General features: G+C 37.9%; 2 protein-coding genes across 4 annotated transcripts; one reads left to right on the top strand and one right to left on the bottom strand.

Moving 5' to 3' along the window:
* Positions 1 to 1,593: 1,593 nt before the first annotated feature.
* On the bottom strand, positions 1,594 to 8,009 carry ftr82 (finTRIM family, member 82). Its single transcript, XM_079416903.1, has 7 exons — positions 7,301 to 8,009; positions 5,690 to 5,785; positions 4,675 to 4,908; positions 4,052 to 4,211; positions 3,283 to 3,339; positions 2,928 to 2,996; positions 1,594 to 2,488 (listed from the first exon to the last, which is right to left on the bottom strand). Exons 1-7 carry the CDS (start codon positions 7,883 to 7,885, stop codon positions 1,968 to 1,970), a joined length of 1,722 nt encoding a protein of 573 aa, XP_079273029.1. The 5' UTR covers positions 7,886 to 8,009; the 3' UTR covers positions 1,594 to 1,967.
* A 5,893-nt stretch (positions 8,010 to 13,902) lies between these two features.
* ftr83 (finTRIM family, member 83) lies at positions 13,903 to 19,644 on the top strand. Of its 3 annotated transcripts, none has more exons than XM_079416520.1 (8): positions 13,903 to 14,536; positions 15,065 to 15,160; positions 15,410 to 15,643; positions 15,922 to 16,081; positions 16,254 to 16,310; positions 16,941 to 17,006; positions 18,037 to 18,126; positions 18,676 to 19,644. In XM_079416520.1, exons 1-7 carry the CDS (start codon positions 13,958 to 13,960, stop codon positions 18,093 to 18,095), a joined length of 1,251 nt encoding a protein of 416 aa, XP_079272646.1. In that variant the 5' UTR covers positions 13,903 to 13,957; the 3' UTR covers positions 18,096 to 18,126; positions 18,676 to 19,644. The 3 variants fall into 3 exon arrangements, with proteins under 3 accessions (XP_079272646.1, XP_079272647.1, XP_079272645.1); XM_079416521.1 differs by having other exon boundaries at positions 18,037 to 18,122; positions 18,676 to 19,643; XM_079416519.1 differs by lacking the exon at positions 18,037 to 18,126 and having other exon boundaries at positions 18,676 to 19,643.
* The last annotated feature ends 553 nt before the right edge of the window (positions 19,645 to 20,197 follow it).

Raw genomic sequence — 20,197 nt, forward strand, 5'->3', positions numbered from 1 at the left:
TTTATATATTGTAGAATATTTTAATTTCATAGAAGTTTTGTAGTTTCTTCATGTTTTGTAGTTTATTATTACTTATTATTTATTTTAAAATCCATATGGTAATGAGGACCATGGCTTTACTTCTTGTGACCACCATCCTAATACTAGTCAGCTAAACTCTGGATTCTAAGCAAGAACTTCTTACGTTTTAGATGTTTAGTTCTAATGAATTTTAATTGAAGTAAAATGTTAATTTTCAGCAGCTCTGTTAATACTGATGTGAACAACACTCATTCAACAAGACATTCAGGATCATCAGCAGATCATCTCCCTTTATTCTGGGTGTTTACTGCTAGAAACAGATTATACAGTACGAGTCTGATAAAAGTCTGTAAGTGTTTGAATGAAGACAATACTGGTATTTCTCACAATGTGACATGGATAAAACTACAAAAACACTAGATAAATATCTATCCAACAACACCAGCCTAACATGTTTAGTTCTAATGAACTTTAATTGAAGTCAAATGTTAATTCAATAAGAGATTGATTAAAGATAGATTATATATATATTAGGTGCTTATTATTTACAAATAATAAAGTTATTAAAGGGAGATTCATCCAAAAAGGAAAATTGTCATCATTTACTCAACATCATGTCATTCCAAACCTGTATGAATTTCTTTCTTCTGTGGAACGTAATTTGAGAAATGCAAGACATTTTTGTCCATACAGTAGAAATCAAGGGTAACCAAAATGGTTTGGTAACATTCTACAAAATCCTCTTTTGTGTTCAACAGAAGAAAGTCATTTTGAACGACATGAGGGTGAGGAAATGATGACAGAATTTATTAGCAGTAACTTTCCAGCAGTCTAGCTCAAAATCAATGCTTTACTGTCAAGTGCTTTTCTATTTGACAAAAATGCATTATTAAGTTTGTTGCATTTGTTGTGAATTCAGTAAATATATTGTTTCTGTCCTGTTTTACTTATTCATTTATTTAATCCAATTGAAGGCCCTATGACCCATCAAAACTAGGGGGGATTTGTGGGAACTCACTGAACATGATTTTGAGGGGGCCCCATAGCAATTCAGTGCACAGGGCCCAGAATTCATAACGATGGCCCTGCTAGTAAGTTAACACGAAGTAAACTGCTAACCTCAACTATCCAACAGTAGTTTGCTCCAAAAACCTCAGTAGCTTTCAGGGTTTGTTAAACATAACAACAACCCCAAAAGTTTCAAGGAATAGTTCACACAAAAATTTAAAACTGAAAAAGTTAGAAAGTATGTCTGAAATCGTTCCATTCTGGGCGAGTTCTTCTTTTTTCATTCATAAACTTTCATGTGTTTGATTCATTCATATTTGTTCATGGTGTGATGTATTACTTGACTCCAGCAGTTTATATACAAACACTTTCACCCCCAGAATGTTTATTTAAGCAACATAAAAAATGTATTGTCAAAATAAGACTTATTTTTACTGCAATACATGTCATATGTAATGAGATTTTCTTTCACCCTTTTTTTTATTATTTTTATTTTTTTTTACTAAAAACGAGCATCCAGTAGTAGGAACGCCCACTAAGACCAAGAGAATAACAAAAGCAGATATATTACCACATTTATTTAATGAGAGACCAGTATGTATCACAACTTTAAAACTTTATTGAAATATGAAGAAGGTATTGATGAGTAATTTTGCTTTACAATGTCTTTTGGATACACACGTTGAGAATTCCATATAATATTAACTGAAAAACATTTTTCTTCATTTCAGCCTTTATTTAGGAGAACATTATATTGTTTGCACATAGGATCATTACTAAAAACGTTATTTAATTCTTCCAGAACCTGTAAAAAGAGCTGACAAATGGCATTCAGCATAAAAGACAGAGTTTAAAAATATCAAATCATAAAAAAAAGAGCAAAAATGTCTGTCCTTCACTTCAGATTCTTCATGAAAAGTACACATCTCCTGTAATGTTCATTTTAATTGGCAGATCTTGACTGATGTTCCAACCCCAAACCCAGGATAGAGGGGCTCAGTAAATGTGGTCTCGAAACGATACAGACGTGTCATGGTCTCACCAATACTATAGAAGGCCAACACCCCAGCAGAGTGGTCCAAAAAGACCCCTATTCTCGAAGAGTGAGGGCCGCTAACAGCCTTGTCTACCCTGTTATGCCAGGCCGAGTACCCTGTGTCAGAGCAGAGGAGGCTCCAGGATTTATCGTTGTAGCCTAGCAAGCACAGGGAGCCTTTACCCTTACGGCTAATGCCCCGATAGGCCACTCCGATCGAGAATTCCCCACTCCACTCAATTTCCCAGTAGAAGCGGCCACCTGACAGAGCTTCGCGACACAGCACCTGGGCAAAGCTATCGAAGCGATCTTGGTTGTCTGAGTATGGCTGCGGGTCTCTGGTTCTCATCACCTTTCTGTTTCCTTCAGATAAGTACAGCTCCTTATGCGCCGAGTGTGGGTCTAGTCTCAGCTGACAGTAGTCTGGAAATACAAAGGTAAAAGTTGCTTTTAACAGATCTTTGTATACCTGGCTCTGTATATTTTCAAATATCTATATCTAATAATGACAGAACAAATTATTTGGACTAGAAACATTGTTAAAATTTTGGTTATTACAAATAAGCTGATGAATATTTTCATGTTGTGGCTGACAACTGATATCAATTCTGTATTATTTTGTCCAAAATACATTTAAAACATTGACAACTATGATCAGTCATGTTATAAATGCCAGTCAATTTAGACACCACAAGGCATGAAATTTTGCATTTTGAGAAATAGATATTTATTTAAAGATTAGCTTAAGAAAACATGCAAATTTTTTTTTTTTTTTTAAAGATTAACTTTAAGAGTTAAACGATCTTCATGTAAAAAATAGAGAAAATGAGCACGAGCATTAAATGCCAGTCTAGATACTTACATTTCAGAAATTCAGATCTGCTCCTGGGTTCTGCAGGAGGTGCACTGTCCACTGTATGAACTTCTTTAACTAAACACAGAAACAAATTAAATGTACATTTCAAAATATATTCAAATTGTAACAGTTCATTTACTATTTAATAATATTTTATAATATTGCTATTTTTCTTTTTGATCAAACAAATGCAGCTTTGTTGAGTATAAGAGAAATCTTATACAGACCCCAAACTTTTAAACAGTTGTTGTCATGCATGTTTTACATATTGCCATTTTTAGACTATGTTTATAGCTTATATTTGCACCACCCACATGTGATCAGTGTAAATCAAGATATAGTGCAAGTAAATTAGTGTTACCTCTGGTAGTTTTCTCTTTGGTGCGATTCTCCACAGTGTACACTGGTACTTCATTCACTGTTATAAAAAAGTACATGTCAGGAAAACTTTATTTACAGTACATTTCTTAAACAAGAAATGCTAGATTTGTGCCAGCAGATCTAAGTAAGGCAATTCAAATTATATTAATAGAATTTTCGCTAACTACTTCATCCAATCAGAATAGCTCTTTTCTTTATCATTTGAACTTTGCTCAGTGAATTGTAAATGAAGTGGAGGAACTCTAAGCCCTGTTTACACGCTACATGCAATCACATGACTTCCTTACTAACTTGAGAATGTACTGTAACGTGCACTCAGTACTAAAAGGCTTGACTTGTCAGAGTTAAAGACTGATCTGTTTAATAGTTGGTTATTCCTTTAGGACTTCAAATTATTTTACAGCTGGCCCAGAAATGATACATTTTGATATACTGCAACAAAAGTGCTCAATGTGGCTCTTTAGAGAGAAACTAAGTTCAGCTGTACACTTTACTGTACAGTACTCGCACAGTACTTACACCAGATACAGGCATAGTTGTCGGGTGAATTTGCCCTTGCTTGCTGTTCTGAACACACTGCCATATGGGAACTTCCATATGTACACTGAGCAGTGTTGATTTAACACAAGGAAATTTACTGTGCAAGTTCATATAAAATAGAGGGCAGTGTGTTCAGAACAGCAAGCAAGGGCAAATTCACCCGACAACTATGCCTGTATCTGGTGTACGGGTGCATTGTGTGCTCTGACCTGATTTTGAGATCTTTCGCAGTTCGTCTCTGCCCAGCTCCTCCAGCCTCTCTTTGATCTCAGTCACAGCTTTCCTGGCTGCACTGAAGGAGAATTCTGGGTTCAGAGACACTCTGGGTATGAAGCCGTCATCAGTCGGAGTGCAGAGATAATTGAAATTCTGTTTAAAAAGAGAGAAATCTCAGTGCATAAATATAGAGTATAATATTTGCAAGCCTCGATTACTAAAGGGTAACGCTATTTGTCTAAATGTCTTTGAAACATTCATGTAATAAGGAGAATCTTACAGCATTTTTTTTTTGATGCCCAAAAGTTTGAAAAGCCTTTTTGATGCCTTGTGTGGGACCCCCTTCCAAACATATAAAAGCAGCTATATATAGTTTATGAATAGTATAAGGTCCCATTTTTACTGCATGAGGGGAAAAAAATAATTAAAATTTGTAAACTTAAATAAGTGGTTTTTGTATGGATATTGTAAGCAAAAAAAAAATTTTACTTAGTTTTTTTTTTTTCTTTACATTTTTTAAATTTGAGACCCTATCCCTCTTTATCCACCTGGGGATCCCCAGACCCTATAAAAAATAAAAAATAAAAATAAAAAAAAAACTCCAAACTTAAAGTACCTGTAAGAAGTGGATGTGATCCTCAGTGCTGTAAAGTTGTTTAAGTCCAGTTTCTTTCTTCTTCAGTTCGTCTATCTCCTGCTCCAGTCGCTCCATCATCCCCTCCGCCTGACTGAATGCAGCCCTCTCATTGATGTTGATCAGTTTGGTGACCTCTGACCTCATCCTCTCAATGGATGTGATCATCTCATCGAACATCTTCTTGCTTTCAGCCATTGCCCTTTGTGCAGAGCTCTGCGGTAAAAATGAGTCAAGTTTAAGTTTAAGAATGTCAGTTCATTTTCCATTCATTCAGTAGGATACAGTTTGTGTCTCTTCATTTTAGTGAAGTGAAGTGACATACTGCCAAGTGACCCATACTCGGAATTCGTGCTCTGCATTTAACCCATCCATAGTGCACACACACAGCAGTGAACACACACACACCGTGAACACACACCCGGAGTGGGCAGCCATTTATGCTGCGGCGCCCGGGGAGCAGTTGGGGGTTCGGTGCCTTGCTCAAGGGCACCTCAGTCGTGGTATTGAGGGTGGAGAGAGCACTGGACATTCACTCCCCCCACCTACAATCCCTGCCGGCCCGAGACTCGAACCCGCAACCTTTGGATTACGAGTCCGACTCTCTAACCATTAGGCCACTACTTCCCTATCCCTTTTAGTGCTTCGATTTTGCAAGAATAACTTCTGGATAATCTTTACAACTCAGTAAAATTACTCAAACTGCTGCTGCAGTCAACAAAAAAAGACGTATCAGCATGTATCAGACTAACATTGGATTATCTCATAAAGAACAAAAGAACAATTATGGCCACTTTCAAGGACTGTTTGCTTTCCCAGATTGAAACAGTTACACACTGACTTGACAGATAAAAGCTCTTGAGCCATTTCACCTTTGTCCAGATAAAGCAGTGTATTCAGTTGTTCTTATTCGGTCTAATATATTATGGTGTGACTTTGATATGAGCAGTGATGATAAAATGAACTGTTACAAATTACAATTGAATCTAAAACATACTTTGAGAGAATCCACTGTTGTCTTCAGTTCCTCCAGTTCTTTGGTCCTCTGCTGGCATTTTTGTTTAATCTCTGCCTGGGACACTCCAAGACGCTTCTGTCCATGAAATAAGAGAAAACTTAAGTCTTTTTTGACAGATTAAATTAGAAAACAAACACTTTTTGTTATTGATTGCCATCTTCGTGATAATCAATGTACAGCTGTATAATACAAAATTTCCTCTCACGTCACAGATCTTCATGTATGTTAATTCTATGTTACGCTTTTTCCTAGAATTTGAAGAACTTGCTTCACATGGATGCCTTCATCTTCGAAAAGAGAGGGGAATGCTAATCACGCCAGGAATGTAAAACTAGCTGGGTCTGCTCGCCAGAGAGACATTTCAAGGTGCACACGCTCGATTCTTTAGGGTAAGGGGGGGGCTTCAGAGCAATCCCTTGCCAAGCTCACCGAACCATTCTTCAAGATAAGCTTGAAGGAATGTGGAGAATCTGGGGTGGGGGCGAATAAAAGTGTGTGTGTAGTCTGTGCCATGGGACATGAGGGATTAAATCTGGGATTCCCTACATTTAACTGAACAAACAAACCATCCGCAATTAGTGCCTGCAATTAGATTACAGATATAATTACTGTATCTAAACAGCACCCGTAACAGTTCAGTCAAAAACACAGCAACTGCTGTGCTCCCTGTTATTAAGCTTGTTCAGTACTGATGAACTGAAGGAAAAGCTTTGAAATCTCAAACCTTTGAAGGTTTTCCTTTCATTCAGAGCTCCAGAGTATTGAAAGAACAGTAAACATCTGGCCAGTATCTATAAATAGTTTTGCTGAGATGTTTGCCATTACTGTCCTAATAGTTATTTCATACAGTGACTCAGTTGTCATACAGTTTTTCATGTGAAACTCAAGTTCGAAGAGGCGGTTTTCAACATTACTTTCAACTATGCTCATCTGCTGAGGTTTATGATGACTTTGGGTCAAGGTACAAAAAGCAGTGTGCTATTTTTCTCACTCGTAGCGTGGGGGGAGGTTCAGGATGGTCCGTAAGCTCCCGCCTGATTTTCTTGAGTTCACATTCCTTGCCTCTCCCTACACCAGAATCCAGACCTGCCCTGTTTCTCATCTCCTGTTGCTCATAACAGTCTTTTTTTTCTCACAAAAACAAATCTTCTCAGAAAGGTGGCCAGTTTAGGACAGTGATTAAATCAAGTAACCTCTGAGTTGTCCATTGTAAGGGAACACACCCTTTTTGTGACTCCTATAGTTTGGGAGTTGTATTGGAAAACTTTATCTGGATGAAAGTTTCACTAACCTCACTAGCTTTCTATCTGTTTAAACATCATCTCCTTCCTTTCTTTTCCATATTTCCTTATCAGTTTTTATGTAATGATCTGGACCAGCGTGTTTTAGATAACACAGAACCGGTTGTATGGTGTATCTTCATGACTTCTTGGCAGCTTATTTAGAAGAAAACCTCTCTTATACAATCTCAAGAACTTTTCTTGTTAATTAATATAATCATAAACATAAACAAATTCAACTTGTAACTCCAGCCACTCTACCCCATAGCCTCTCGTAGTAAAGTTTACTCAAGCAGTATATTTTCCTTACCTGTTTTTCACCCCTTTCTGCTTCGGCTGAGACTATGTCGTGCCCCTTATGCTCGCTGACAGTACAGAGGGCACAAATACACATCTGGTCAGTACGACAGAACAACTCCAGGCTCTTCTGGTGCTGAGGGCAGATCTTACGGTCCAGGTTCCCCAGCTCATCCACCAGCTTGTGCCTCTTGAAGGTGGCAGACTCATAGTGGGGCTTCAGGTGCTTTTCACAATAAGAGGCGAGGCAGTTGAGGCAGGATTTGACAGCCTTGAGCTTTTTTCCAGTGCAGAAGTCACAAGGAACATCGCTAGGGCCAGCATAGCTTCCATTAGTTGAAGGCGTTAAGTTCAAGCCGGTCTTCTTGATCTTCTCTGCAACTTTGGTGAGAGTGGCGTTCGGCCTCAGCACAGGTCTCTGGGTGAACGTGATCCGACACTGGGGACAGATGTAGATGCCAGTGTAATCAGCCTCATTCCAGTAGCCACTGATACAGTCCATGCAGAAGCTGTGACCGCACGGGATCGCCACGGGGTCCCTCAGGAGCTCCTTACATAGAGGGCAGCTGAAGTAGTCTGAAGACAATTGCTCAGCCATATTTTTTCACCTTACTCAAAAACCATGCGTCTGAAATGTTTCCAATAGAGAAAAAGGAGACAAACTCTGCCTGGCTGGTGTTTTACTACAGACAGCCTTGGGTTTCTGAATTCCACAGGTTATTAATTAAAGGAAGCAAAGCCCTCCCCTTTGTACTGAGGGAGTGTGTTGGCGAGCGAGAGGAAGGGAGGGAGACAGAGAGAGAGAGATTAGAGCACTACCCAGCTCTGATAAACAGGTTGAGCCAGGAGTCTTGAGAGAGAGAGAGAGAGAGAGAGAGAGAGAGAGGGGGAGAGGGAGGGGCCAGGGGTGGAGTGAAAGACATTAAAGAAAAAAGGTACAATTGAGAATGAATGAATTGTAGTACAAAGCAGGGCCATCAAGAATGAAACTTAACATGAAAAGCTCTGTTTCACACACATAAATTGCTTATCCATTAGCTGAAGGACATTTGCATTAGTTAGCTTAAAACCACAGTTGGTTAATTATTGGCCTTTCTTGTTTGGCTTTGATATGTTACAAAGCTAGTTTTTCATGCTTGCTTACTCTCTTGCGTTTATTCTTTAAATATCATTGGGTTCAATGCTTACTGCAGCTGCGCTTAGTTAAATAATTATTCTTCTGATATTACAATTTTTAGATTTATTATTTCAATTTTACTTTTTTTTTGTTCATTTAACCTTTTAGACATATTTCCTTCTGTAGCACACCTATTTGGTATATATAATATGACAAAGTTCTCACTGTTTTATTTTTCTCATTGTTAAATTTATTGGACTGAAACTGCCTTTTTTACAATACAAGGTTTTGTAAGGTTACAATTACTCCACTCACTGCACAAAACAAACAGCAGTAACAGTTATAGTGTGTGAGGTGAGTTGATCTGAATGTATGAACTAAGGCCAGTTGAACTGGATTGGGTGCTGCAGACTTGAAATATGTCATAAGTTTGTTTTTCGATGGGTGTGGCAGAAAAAAAAGAATTAATAGTATTTAGTTTTTTTTAGCATATTTCAAACCTGTAGAATTTTCAAGTTTGTACTACAGATATTTGCACACTGTTATTGCTTTGGCACTGTCTTGACTGCTAGATTTATTTGCATTGTTAATTGTCACTAAAAATACAGGCACTCTTTGTATGTCCCAGAGACAATACAGAGAGTTCCAGGACATTAAATAAGAAGACATAACATTAAAAGTTATCTAATTAACTGCAATTAAAATGAACCTGCAGTTTTTGAAAAGTGTGCAATATATAATGTGAGCATGAGTCACACTCTTTTGAATGCTGTGCAGCACTGTTACAGATACAACTTTGAAATTTGAAACAGAAATGGCAAGATTGAAAACCGTGAGTATAATTTTATAAAAATTACAATTAATAAATCATATACATGGCAATTAAAAAAACTAGAATGCCTTAGTTCACCCAAAAATGGAATTTGTGTCATCATTGATTCACACTCATGTTGTTCCAAACCTGACTAACTGTCTTCTCTGGAACAAAAAAGAAGAGAACATTTTGAACAATGTTGGTAACCAATAACAGTTTTGGTGACCTTTGACTTTCCTTGCATGTTGCATGTTGATATTTAAAAAAAAAAAAAGGCTTTTGTTTTACTATTTTTGGCAAGCTATCCCTTTAAACTTCAGACAAAATTATGACCCATTTTAGGGATACTGGACATTTTGTCAGAAGTTTTTAAACATATCTGTAAAATGTTCTTTGTTTTCCTTTAGGAGAGTTTGATTGAAGATGGTAGACCCCCACCCAACACCCCCTAATGATTTACACCTTGGTCTCAAGCGCTGTATGCATTAAGAGTCTCAGAGTTAGTTTCACCTATTTTGCTACTAAATATCCTGTGAATCTGTAGGGGGCAGGGCATGAAAGTTTTCGTAGGACGTGATATGCCATGTGACTTCTGTCACCACCTGCAGACTCACCTGCAGTGCTGATGTTATGCAACCAGCAACTTATGAGCTCATGCCAAAGAGGTTCTTCTGTGACTGTGGCGCTTTTTCTGACTCTTTTTCCTGGAAGTGTTTTGGGTCGTGTGGGAGAAATCAAACGTGTGGCTGAAAGGAAAACACATGAAATGTGGCCGATTTCTTTTTAATTATTGACATATTTGTGTGTATTTCTGCTTTAGCCATTGGTCCAGCCAGAGCCCAAATGACACACTGAAAGAAACCAACACCTATTACATTTTGATTGGTTACACAAGATCCTGCCATCAGCTCTGACCCAGGCACAAATCTTGCATCACTTGATAAATAGTTTCACCTCTCTCCTTATATGGTCTGCTCTCTGATAAGCTAGTTTCTCTTCCCCTTTTCCCAGAGTTGAATAGATTCCAGAAGTTACAGTGCAAGGTATAAGCTGTGATTACTCATTAACTCAAAAAGCTAGCATACTAGTTTAGGCCCCTAATTGCAGATCTGACATAAGTTTTTGTGGTTTTCTCCAGCTGCAGCATGAAGTAATGATTTTAAAATGAAGGAACTGGCCTATTCATGGACTGTCGGCCCTCATATTGTTCTCATGGTCTGCATAGTTCTTAGAGAGGAAATGGTGTAAACCGTACAAAAGAAATCAGTTCCTTTAACACAACCTTTATTGTTCTCCACACCCTCATGCTGACCCATCCGAGTTCACGTTGGTTCACGAGGGAACTTTTTCCTATTGAAGGAGCTGCATACTTAACTAAGCCTGCCAGAGGTTTCGTGTTTCCTTGTGTATATTAAGGGGCAAAGGACAAGTTTCATTAAACTACCTGATTAAGGGATGTGTGCCCGTTGGAGGGTGACAGAGTAAGTCCAGAGAGTGAGGGTTCATAGGTGCGTGATGTTATTGTAAAAACCAAGGGGTTGCCTCTGTCCATCTGATTGGTCAGTGGATGGAGTGCGTGGAAACAAGGTATTTACAAGTGCTTCCTATGAACAATGGACACCTTTGTGAGTCTTGGCTGAAAGGCAGAGAGAACTGGATGTGTGTGTTTGGCTGCTCACCTGGCGTATTGCCAAATAAAATTAACCAGGCTGTGCAGAATTAAATTCTCAAAAAGCACAAAGAAAGACCAGCACTCAAAGGAAAGCATGCAGGGAGCTTCAATAGTGCATTCTCTGTATTAAAAGCAATAGTAATTTAGCTTCATGTGAGTTCACTGTTGACACTTATAAATTTGCCTTTGCTTGATTCAGAGAATGTCTGAGTAAGTGATTGTATATTAGCGCACGATGACTGAAATGATGTCTAAAGCCGAAATATTGCTTTTCTTCTTTTGCTTGCTGTAAAATTGTTATCTCTATGCTGATGTACAAAAGGTTTGTGAAATACAGTCTGAGTTGGCTGAACGTGCAGCTCTTTCTCTACAAATGAGAGACAAAAGATAAATTGTCAGTCACTATTATTGCGATACACTTACGTCTACATATTTCTTTACAAATGTGTCACTGTAGCATGATAGGTAGTTTCTGTTAGAGCGATCAGGAAAGCCCAGATCATAAATACTCTACATGCAGTGCAGTGTCCACTGACCACACTACATACTGTTTAGGGTTTTGTTGGATATTTTTTGTTTTGTGTTACTAATTTTATATTAGAAAAGCCTTTCAGGATTTTTTAAAGTATTTTTAACTAATGTGATTATAACATTGCATGGAAAAACACAAATACTGTTCTTGAAGTGACCTATCATAACTATTGTTCCAAGTTTTATTTTAAGACTGCAAATGATCTCTGTCATAAAGTTACAATTATCAGTCGATCAGCTATTTTGAGCTGAGCACCTTTAGAAGTATGACTTAATACCACAATATGACCATTGACATAGATGATCCAGAGTTGGACACGTCATTAGATTGGCTGCAGACTCTCCTGCACTGTCTGGCCACATGTCCTGCTGAAGTCTGGATATTCTCTCCCAACAGTGGAAACTTTCACCTTTGCAGGCCTCTCTTGACTTGCTGTTATCTCACTTATCATGTCTGGGTGCCAACATTTTTACTTTCGCAGTTGAAACTTACAAGCTGACAACCATCTTAAGTAATAGAAATCTTGAGCATTAGTTTGAGATGGGTATACATTAAACGTCCATTTGAGTACTTGATTTGGGATATTATCCAATTTTGTACAATTTTTATAACAAAAACAACACATAGTTAGTGTAAAATAATGTCTTAAAAACAAAACCAATCAGCATTGGTCAATTAAAAGGAATGACTCAGATTTAGTGAGGAACATGGGAGTGGATTTGCAGTCCCAGTAGAAACGTTCTAATTAGCTTTTTACCACACTGAATGTGACCCACTGCAAACTCACTTCCACTTCCTGTTTTGCAACAGAGATTCCTGGAGCTTTGTGGACTGTGCCATACAGAGGATGTATGCTCTAGAGAGATGAGAGAGGCTAATCTAAAACAAACACTTATTTCCATCGTCTTTGAGCAACAGGAATAAACGCCTTTTCTTAGGAAAATGGGTCTGGCATTGCTGGAAGACACAGCAGCTGGTGTTTCAGTTAAAGTTGCTGCTGTAAATTTAAAAATGTGCTCACTTTTTTGCATTTTTATTCTGTGGTTAACAATCATAACCATTTGAAATTGTTGTTGGTTTTCACTGCCAGACTAGGAATGGTTGTAAAATGTTTTGCTTTAACATCTGTAACTCAGTGTGAATGTGTGTGTGTGTGTGTGTGTGTGTGTGTTGCGGCACACTGTTATGTTTGCTCCCAAAGAATATTTCATAATTTAATTGCAATTCTATCTCAAACTTTTATATAATGTACAAATTTAGTTTGTTTTTAATCTACTGATACAACCTTCCCTGTACAGGAAAGTAAAATTTTCTGCATGTGTTTATTTTGTTAATCAAATTTCTTGTTCAGAATTATTTTTAGAATCACCCTCAACTCCACCTTGTGTCGTGTTCAGCTTCCGATTTAAAAGAAAACATACAAAAACATAGGCTAACAATTAAAATAACATAACAGAAAGTGTGTTTGTGCATGTTAGTCACTTTTTCAGTTGGAATAAAATATTAAATGTCGGCTTATACATTGTCTCATATTGGGTCCAGTAATAGTAAATGTGAAAAGAAGTGTTTCAACTACTTACATTTTTTTTTTAAACATTTGTGAAATTTTGAGTAGATGTTAGATCATTTGTTTTTACTGAGATGATATGAGTTCAGTGGTTTAACCAGCCTTAACCTGATCGATTGCAAATCAAATTATTGCAATATATATTCAAAATTGCATTTGTCTCTTTATATCTGCATACAGAGACTCACTTCAGTTGAATTTGGCCATGTATCATAGCAATTTCACCCTGTACCCAATGTCTGTGGTTAAATCGACAGTGTAACAGCTCTCTTCATGTTCCAGTCATCTCGCTCTCACACGACTTAGATGCACAGTTCAGATATCTGGATGTTAAAGGGCTCTTAATATAAAACATACTTTCTTCTAACTCAAAAGTCTTTCTAGGAGGAAAAATATCCAAAGTACACTCATCCTCCCTCCAAATAAATTACCCGCCAGCTTTGATGGCGTGTGCCAAAGGTCAAAATATACTTGGTCTCCAAGCACTTATCCATCATGGCAGCTCCTACGCAGGAGCACTATACCCAACATTGAGCTGTCTGCCAGCATGCAGCCCCTAACACCCTTCAGAAACACTCTAACGATGAGATCATGACTTGCCACCAGACGTAGTAGTCACAAGACAAGCTTTTTTATTAAAGGGAAAAGAAACGCAAGTGCATACGTGATGCAAGAGTGCTTTTTCTAGAGTCCTGCAACTCTTGAAACAATTTTATGCCCTGAGATCATATATTTCACTGTTCTAATTTCCATTGACATATGATGATACATGTTTTTTCTTTCTCTCAATCGCTGTCCTCACCTGTGCCTCAGCCACTCCCCCATTCATTTACTGGTTTCTGCATAACCAGTTTAGCTTCCCTCCCTGTTTACTCTATATAACATGCTGTGGTGGCACTTTAGACTCACTTTTCCTGTCTCGCACACAAACGCAAGTTTCCTTTTGGGAGATCTTTGGGGATTTAACCATGTCGCTTGAACAGGACCTCTGTTACCTCTGCAAGGAAGATCTCAGGGACCCTGTTTCTATCCCATGCGGACACGTTTTCTGCTCTGTCTGTATCAAGACCTACTGGGATCATGCCGAGCACACTGGACAGTACCTGTGTCCCCAGTGCAGGGTAACCTACAACAAGAGGCCCAATCCACGCCGCCTTCAGTCCTCACGCCATTCATCTTCATCACTTAGAAACTCTGACTCATTCCCACCGGCCCCTTCGGCTCCTGACTACAACTATGCGGGACCTCAGGATGTTGGATGTGACATTTGCATCGGGAAGAAGCTCAAGGCTGTCAAGTCTTGTCTGATGTGTCTTGCTTCCTACTGCGAGAAGCACTTGAAGCCCCATTACGAATCATCCACCTTCAAACGACACAAGTTGGTCGATGAGATCGGACACCTTGATCGTCAGATCTGCCCACAGCACCAGAAAGGTCTGGAGCTTTATTGCCAGACGGATCAGATGTGTATCTGTGTGTTGTGTACGGTGAAAGAGCATAAGGGCCACGACATGGTGTCCGCTGAACAGGAAAGGGCGGAAATGCAGGTAAGACTACAAAAGTGGAATTGTGATCATATTTTTACCAATGGAAATATTACACTGGTGAATCTGTTATGGCAACAGATTAAATGGTGATAATGACCAGCAGAAGTAACAACCTTTCACCTCCTGTATGCAACAGTGCACCTATATATGCAAAAAATGACATTCTCAGTATGCTGGATATGCTAGATTGAGTATAAGAGTAGCCAACCCCTCTAAAAGAAACATGGCCAGTGAGTGGTCATCCAGAAGATGAGAAAATGATCTAAGCTATAGTATTGGTGAGGAAGAGTTTCATTATTAACAGTAACACACAATTGTTAATTTGTACATTGTTGCCCAATAACTTGCATTATAGCAAACTTTCAGTTTACATAGTAATGATAGAAGTGATAAAGAAATTAATGAATATGCTTTAAAAATTGTATCCAAAAGTGACTGTATTGTCATGTGGAAGTGGTTGCGGTGTGGAAGGATGCTGTACTTACAACATTCCTTTGTCATGAATTTGTTGTTTTTAATTGTTCATAGCAACGCTTGGGCGCCACCCAAGCTGAGATCCAGGAAAAGATCCATGACAGAGTGAAGCAAATGGAAGAGTTAAAACAGGCTGTGGAAGCACTCAAGGTATGTCTGGATGTTAAATATGTCATGTAATAATAAAACAATAATAAATTATATGAGATAATAATACAAGATCAACATTAATTCTCTGGTAGGCAATATGTCTGCTCTGGTGTGACTCATTCTTACTCGGAAAGAAGCAGGAATGTTTTGTAAATAGATGCGTGTATAAAACATAAAAAGTTATGAATTTCCAAGAAAGAAAATGAAGCAGAATTAGAAATAGATTACTGATTACAATTGTTCTTTCAGAGTTCAGCACAACGGGCTTTGCAGGACAGTGAAAAGATGTTTGGTGACATGCTTCATTCCATTGAAAGAATGCAACAGGAAATGACCAAACTCATCTCGACCAATAAGAAGGCTGCACTTAACACTGCTGAAGGCCACATGGAGCGTCTGGGCCATGAAATTGCTGACCTGAAGAGGAGAGACAATGAGCTGACACAACTCTCCCGCACTGAGGACCACATCCATTTCATCCAGGTGACTGAGAAACAGTGTACTGCACAAAATACACATCCACTGAGCACAAGCAGTGCAAAGAACATCACGTGGCTTGACTTTAGTGTCACTCCACACAGGATGTATTGCGTGCAAGTAAAACGATTTTGTTTTTATTTGAGTTTTTCTACTATTTCACAGGTGATGAAATACTGTGTAAATATTTTTCGTTCCTCTAGAGCCATCATTATGTCAGAAGTGTGCAGTTAATCTATTGTGGAAAAAAAATTTGACTAAGAATTGGTGTTTTTTTATCACAGAGTTACCATATGCTGATTGCCCAGACTGATGCCGAGGAGCTGCCCTCTGTTACTGTGAACCCTTACTTCTCCTTTGGCGCTGTTTCCAAAACCGTCTCTGAGATGAAACAACATCTAAATGAGTTCAGCAATGAAGAACTTGTCAAGGTGGCAAAGACAGGTAAGGTCTAGTATGACTGATACAATCTTGTTTTATAAGCCACTGTCTCATACCCATTTTGAAATGCTCTTTTTCTTCTATATGAATAAATAAATCATGCTCCCCTCTTGTTTAATGTGGTTCGTCTTCACCATTAAACTGACTTCCTTCATAACTCTCAATTCTCTTCCAGTGAACAAAATGCCATTCTGCCAGCTGGATGACCGTAAGAAGAAAAGGTCTACGAAGTGTAAGTTAATGAAAATGGGAAACTCTAGCTGCCCTGCTGTTTGCTTTGTGCAAAATAGCTGGAATTTTGGAATGGTATTTGTCAAAAGCCAGTGCCGTGCTCCAAGAAATTGTTGGCCTGTTGCTAAGCAATGATCTTAAGACCAACATTACATTAAAATACATATTTATTAGCTGATCTCTTCTATGAACAGCACACACGTCGTGGATGTTTTATTTTGGCCTTCAGTTAAACATACACTACCATTCAGAAGTCTGGGGTCTGTAAGATTTCTTGCTCACCAGGGCTGCATTTATTTGATAAAAAATACAGTAAAACAGTAATATTCATTACTTGTTCCATACAGATAGATTATATTATTGTGTGAACTCTGATGCATTTTTTTAGTATTCCTCAATGAGTAGAAAGTCTTTACTGTAACATTTGATCAATTTAATGCATCCTTGCTGAATATACCTTTTGAGCGGTAGTGTATATTCTCACCTCTAACATGAAAGTACCTAAAGTACTATCCAGAAAGTACCTAATGGTCCTTTCTTTTTGTCAGTAACATAATCTGTTTGCTATGAAAGGTCAGATTAAAGTTTGACACAATTGCATGCTTAAAACCTCTCTTTATTGTGTCTCTAGCTGATGAAGTTGACATGTACAAGAGTCCCAGCAACACTCCCCGGACAAGGGACGAGTTCCTCCAGTGTAAGTTTGTTTTCATACAAGAATGTTCTTTTTGCCCAATTCCAGCGGGTGTTGTTGTAGAGATAAAATGCACAGGACATAAAGTTCAAGGTCAGCAGAATTTTCACCTCTGCTGATGATTAATTAAAATAGTATATCAATTTTTATATGTTTTGGAAGCTTGCAGAAAGTGATAAGAAAACATGCTGGCATTCATCCTGTTAAATGTCAAACTTTAGTGGGAGTAGTCTAACATCATTCCTTACATACTGAATTTGTGTCCAAGCATATTGTAGGAACAGGCGTAGACTGCTTAGTGAGTGGGTGTATGGGTGAATAATGATAACTGCCATCCCTCAAACTTTTCGTCTTCTCCTCTAAGAGCAGCGTGGTCTTTTAGAGGACAAAAACACACTATATGCACTACCGTTCAAAATTTTGGTGTCAAAGAGATTTAATTTATTTAATTTTTTTTTTACAGATTTTAATGCTTTTTTTCAGCAAGGATACATTAAACTGATCAAAAGTGACAGTAAAGACAATTAAAATGTTAGAAAAGACTTCTATTTCAAATAAATGCTGTTTGTTTAAAGCATTCTATTAACCAAGGATCTTAAAAAAAATGGATCATGGTTTCCACAATGTTATTATTTTCAACCTAATAATAATAATACAATTTTCTAATGATAAATGTTTGTTGAGCATCAAATCAGTATATTACTATGATTTATGAAGGATCATGTGACACTGAAGATTGAAGTAATGGCTGCTAATTATTCAGCTTTGTCATCAGGAATAAGTTACATTTTTTAAATAGTTTAAAACAGTTATTTTAATTTGTAATAATATATCACAATATTGCTGTTTTTACTGTATTTTTGATCAAATAAATGATACGCATAAGAGACTTCTTTCAAAACATCTTACAGACCTGAAACTTCTGGTGTAAGTCAGAAGACAACTAATAATTATGCTAAGTTAGGTTGTTTGAGAGAATATAGAATAATATATAGGGTGTCTTAAATGTGTATCGACACTCTCGGCCCTCTAGATGAGAGACGTTCACGCACCTCTGGCAGAAAGCACCTCCAAATGTCCAACCAGCTCTGAGAGCCAATGTGCAGACTCAACCACTAGGCAGGTGATTTATCCACATGCATGTTGCACCTTACATCATGAATGCTCATCTGGGATCAGATTTGCTCCAATCTGTTCATATTTGGAGAAAACTGTTCCCAGATCAGGAATCCTATCCTAGCATAGCCTAAAATAAACATGCAATGTCCATCTAGTCATATGCATTATTTTTTGTTTCTTTTAATAAACCTTACACTACAAATGTGGCATGGTTGATCTGTAGACACTGCTAACATGATTTATGTGGCCTTTAACTCTTGATTTAAATTTTTTTAATTAACAAAATACCTATAAAACGTGGTCTTGAGTGTCTTAACTTGACCCATGGCCATCGGCATTTTGATTCATACAAAATCAATTGTGGGACTTACTTCATGTGGTCTCAAAGAAAGAAAAAAAGCTTTTAAAGCACCAAAATGCAGCGTATATGTACATGGATCAAGATACTTGCATGCAAAGTGGGCAGAGATTCAGTGTCTTCATAACTTCACACATTCACAAGCTTTAATTCACCAATCCTGATCAGCTCTTGTCTATCTTGTTTATTTTCAAGATGCCTGCCAGCTAACTCTGGACCCCAACACGGCATACAGACAGCTCTACCTCTCCCGAAAAAACAGGAAAGCAGCACTAAAGAGAGACCCTCAGTCTTACAACGACAGCAACCAGAGATTTGACTGCCTGCCCCAGGTCTTGTGTAAAGAGGCCCTTTCAGAAGGTGCCTACTACTGGGAGGTGGAGTGGAGCGGAGAGGGAACCTCCATTGGTGTGGCTTTTAAAGGCATCAAGAGAACAGGTTACGGAGACTCAGCTCGTATTGGCTACAACCGCAAATCCTGGAGTCTCTTCTGCTCTGACTCCAGCTACTCAGCTCGACACAACAAAGACCAGGTTGAGATTAACGCACCCTACTCTTCCCGTATCGGGGTGTTTCTGGACTGTGCAGGAGGCACTCTTTCGTTCTACAACGTGTCTGAGTCTATGTCACTTATTCATCAGTTTAAAGCCTCTTTCAGTGAGCCGGTATATCCTGGCTTCTGGGTGTGGTATGAGTCTGCTATTACTATTTGTCAGTTGTAAATGGTTGAACTGGACAGGGGATATGAAGGCATTATTACCAGATTTTTAGATAATGAGTCAAAAAATAAGCATGTTTTTTTTGTTTTTGTTTTTAATGAAAGCCAGTTTATGGTGAAGCTGATTACAGTTAGTGTATTTAAACTGAAGGTTTTAATCTATGGTATACCAAATAATGTTTATATAAAGTATTTTTTACAAATTTACAAAAATATTAAAAAGCTGCAAAGAATTCTATACAAATATTTAAAGAAGTTTTGAAAATTGTGAAGCTCATTTTCCTAGAATATAGACCTTATTTCTAACATGTGTTGTCTATCTGTGTGATTATACTGTTTAAGTAATATGAAGTTTAATCAGGTGAAGAAAAAGCATTTTATCTTACGTTTGATTTATGTGGGTCATTTTATATGCATTAATGATAAAATAATAAAAGTCTCTTTCAAAATTGTTGTTGAATAATTTATTTGACATATTGGAAAAAAATTTGAATTTATGATGCACAGATGATGCCTACATTTAGTAGTACAAACAGTTTAAGGCAGGGCTGTCCAAACTCGGTCCTGGACGGCCGGTGTCCTGCAGAGTTTAGCTCCAACCCTAATTAAACACACCTGAAGCAGCTAATCTTACTAGGCATACTAGAAGCAAAACTAGAAACTTGCATGCAGGTGCTGAGGCAAGTTGGAGCTAAACTCTGCAGGACACCGGCCCTCCAGGACCGAGTTTGGACAGCCCTGATTTAAGGTTTTATAGTCCCAATGACGTCCTAACCTAAGACATATGTGACCCTGGACCACAAAACCAGTCTTAAGTCGCTGGGGTATATTTGTAGCAATAGCCAAAGATACATTGTATGGGTCAAAATTATTGATTTTTCTTTTATGCCAAAAATCATTAGGATATTAAGTAAAGATCATGTTCCATGAAGATATTTTGTAAATTTCCTACTGTAAATATATCAAAACTTAATTTCTGATTAGTAATATGCATTGCTA

The sequence above is a fragment of the Barbus barbus genome, assembly GCF_936440315.1.
Source record: "Barbus barbus genome assembly, chromosome: 5".
Taxonomy (NCBI): Eukaryota; Metazoa; Chordata; class Actinopteri; order Cypriniformes; family Cyprinidae; genus Barbus; species Barbus barbus.

Bases quoted from the DNA above. Each gene is read 5' to 3' on its own strand.
- ftr82 (XM_079416903.1), bottom strand. From the start codon at position 7,885: ATGGCTGAGCAATTGTCTTCAGACTACTTCAGCTGCCCTCTATGTAAG. The intron at 5,786-7,300 runs GTAAGGAAAATA...TTTCATGGACAG, and splicing joins CAGAAAGGGGTGAAAAACAG to AAGCGTCTTGGAGTGTCCCA. The intron at 4,909-5,689 runs GTATGTTTTAGA...TTTTTACCGCAG, and splicing joins CAACAGTGGATTCTCTCAAA to AGCTCTGCACAAAGGGCAAT.
- ftr83 (XM_079416519.1), top strand. From the start codon at position 13,958: ATGTCGCTTGAACAGGACCTCTGTTACCTCTGCAAGGAAGATCTCAGG. The intron at 15,161-15,409 runs GTATGTCTGGAT...TTGTTCTTTCAG, and splicing joins AGGCTGTGGAAGCACTCAAG to AGTTCAGCACAACGGGCTTT. The intron at 16,311-16,940 runs GTAAGTTAATGA...TTGTGTCTCTAG, and splicing joins GAAGAAAAGGTCTACGAAGT to CTGATGAAGTTGACATGTAC.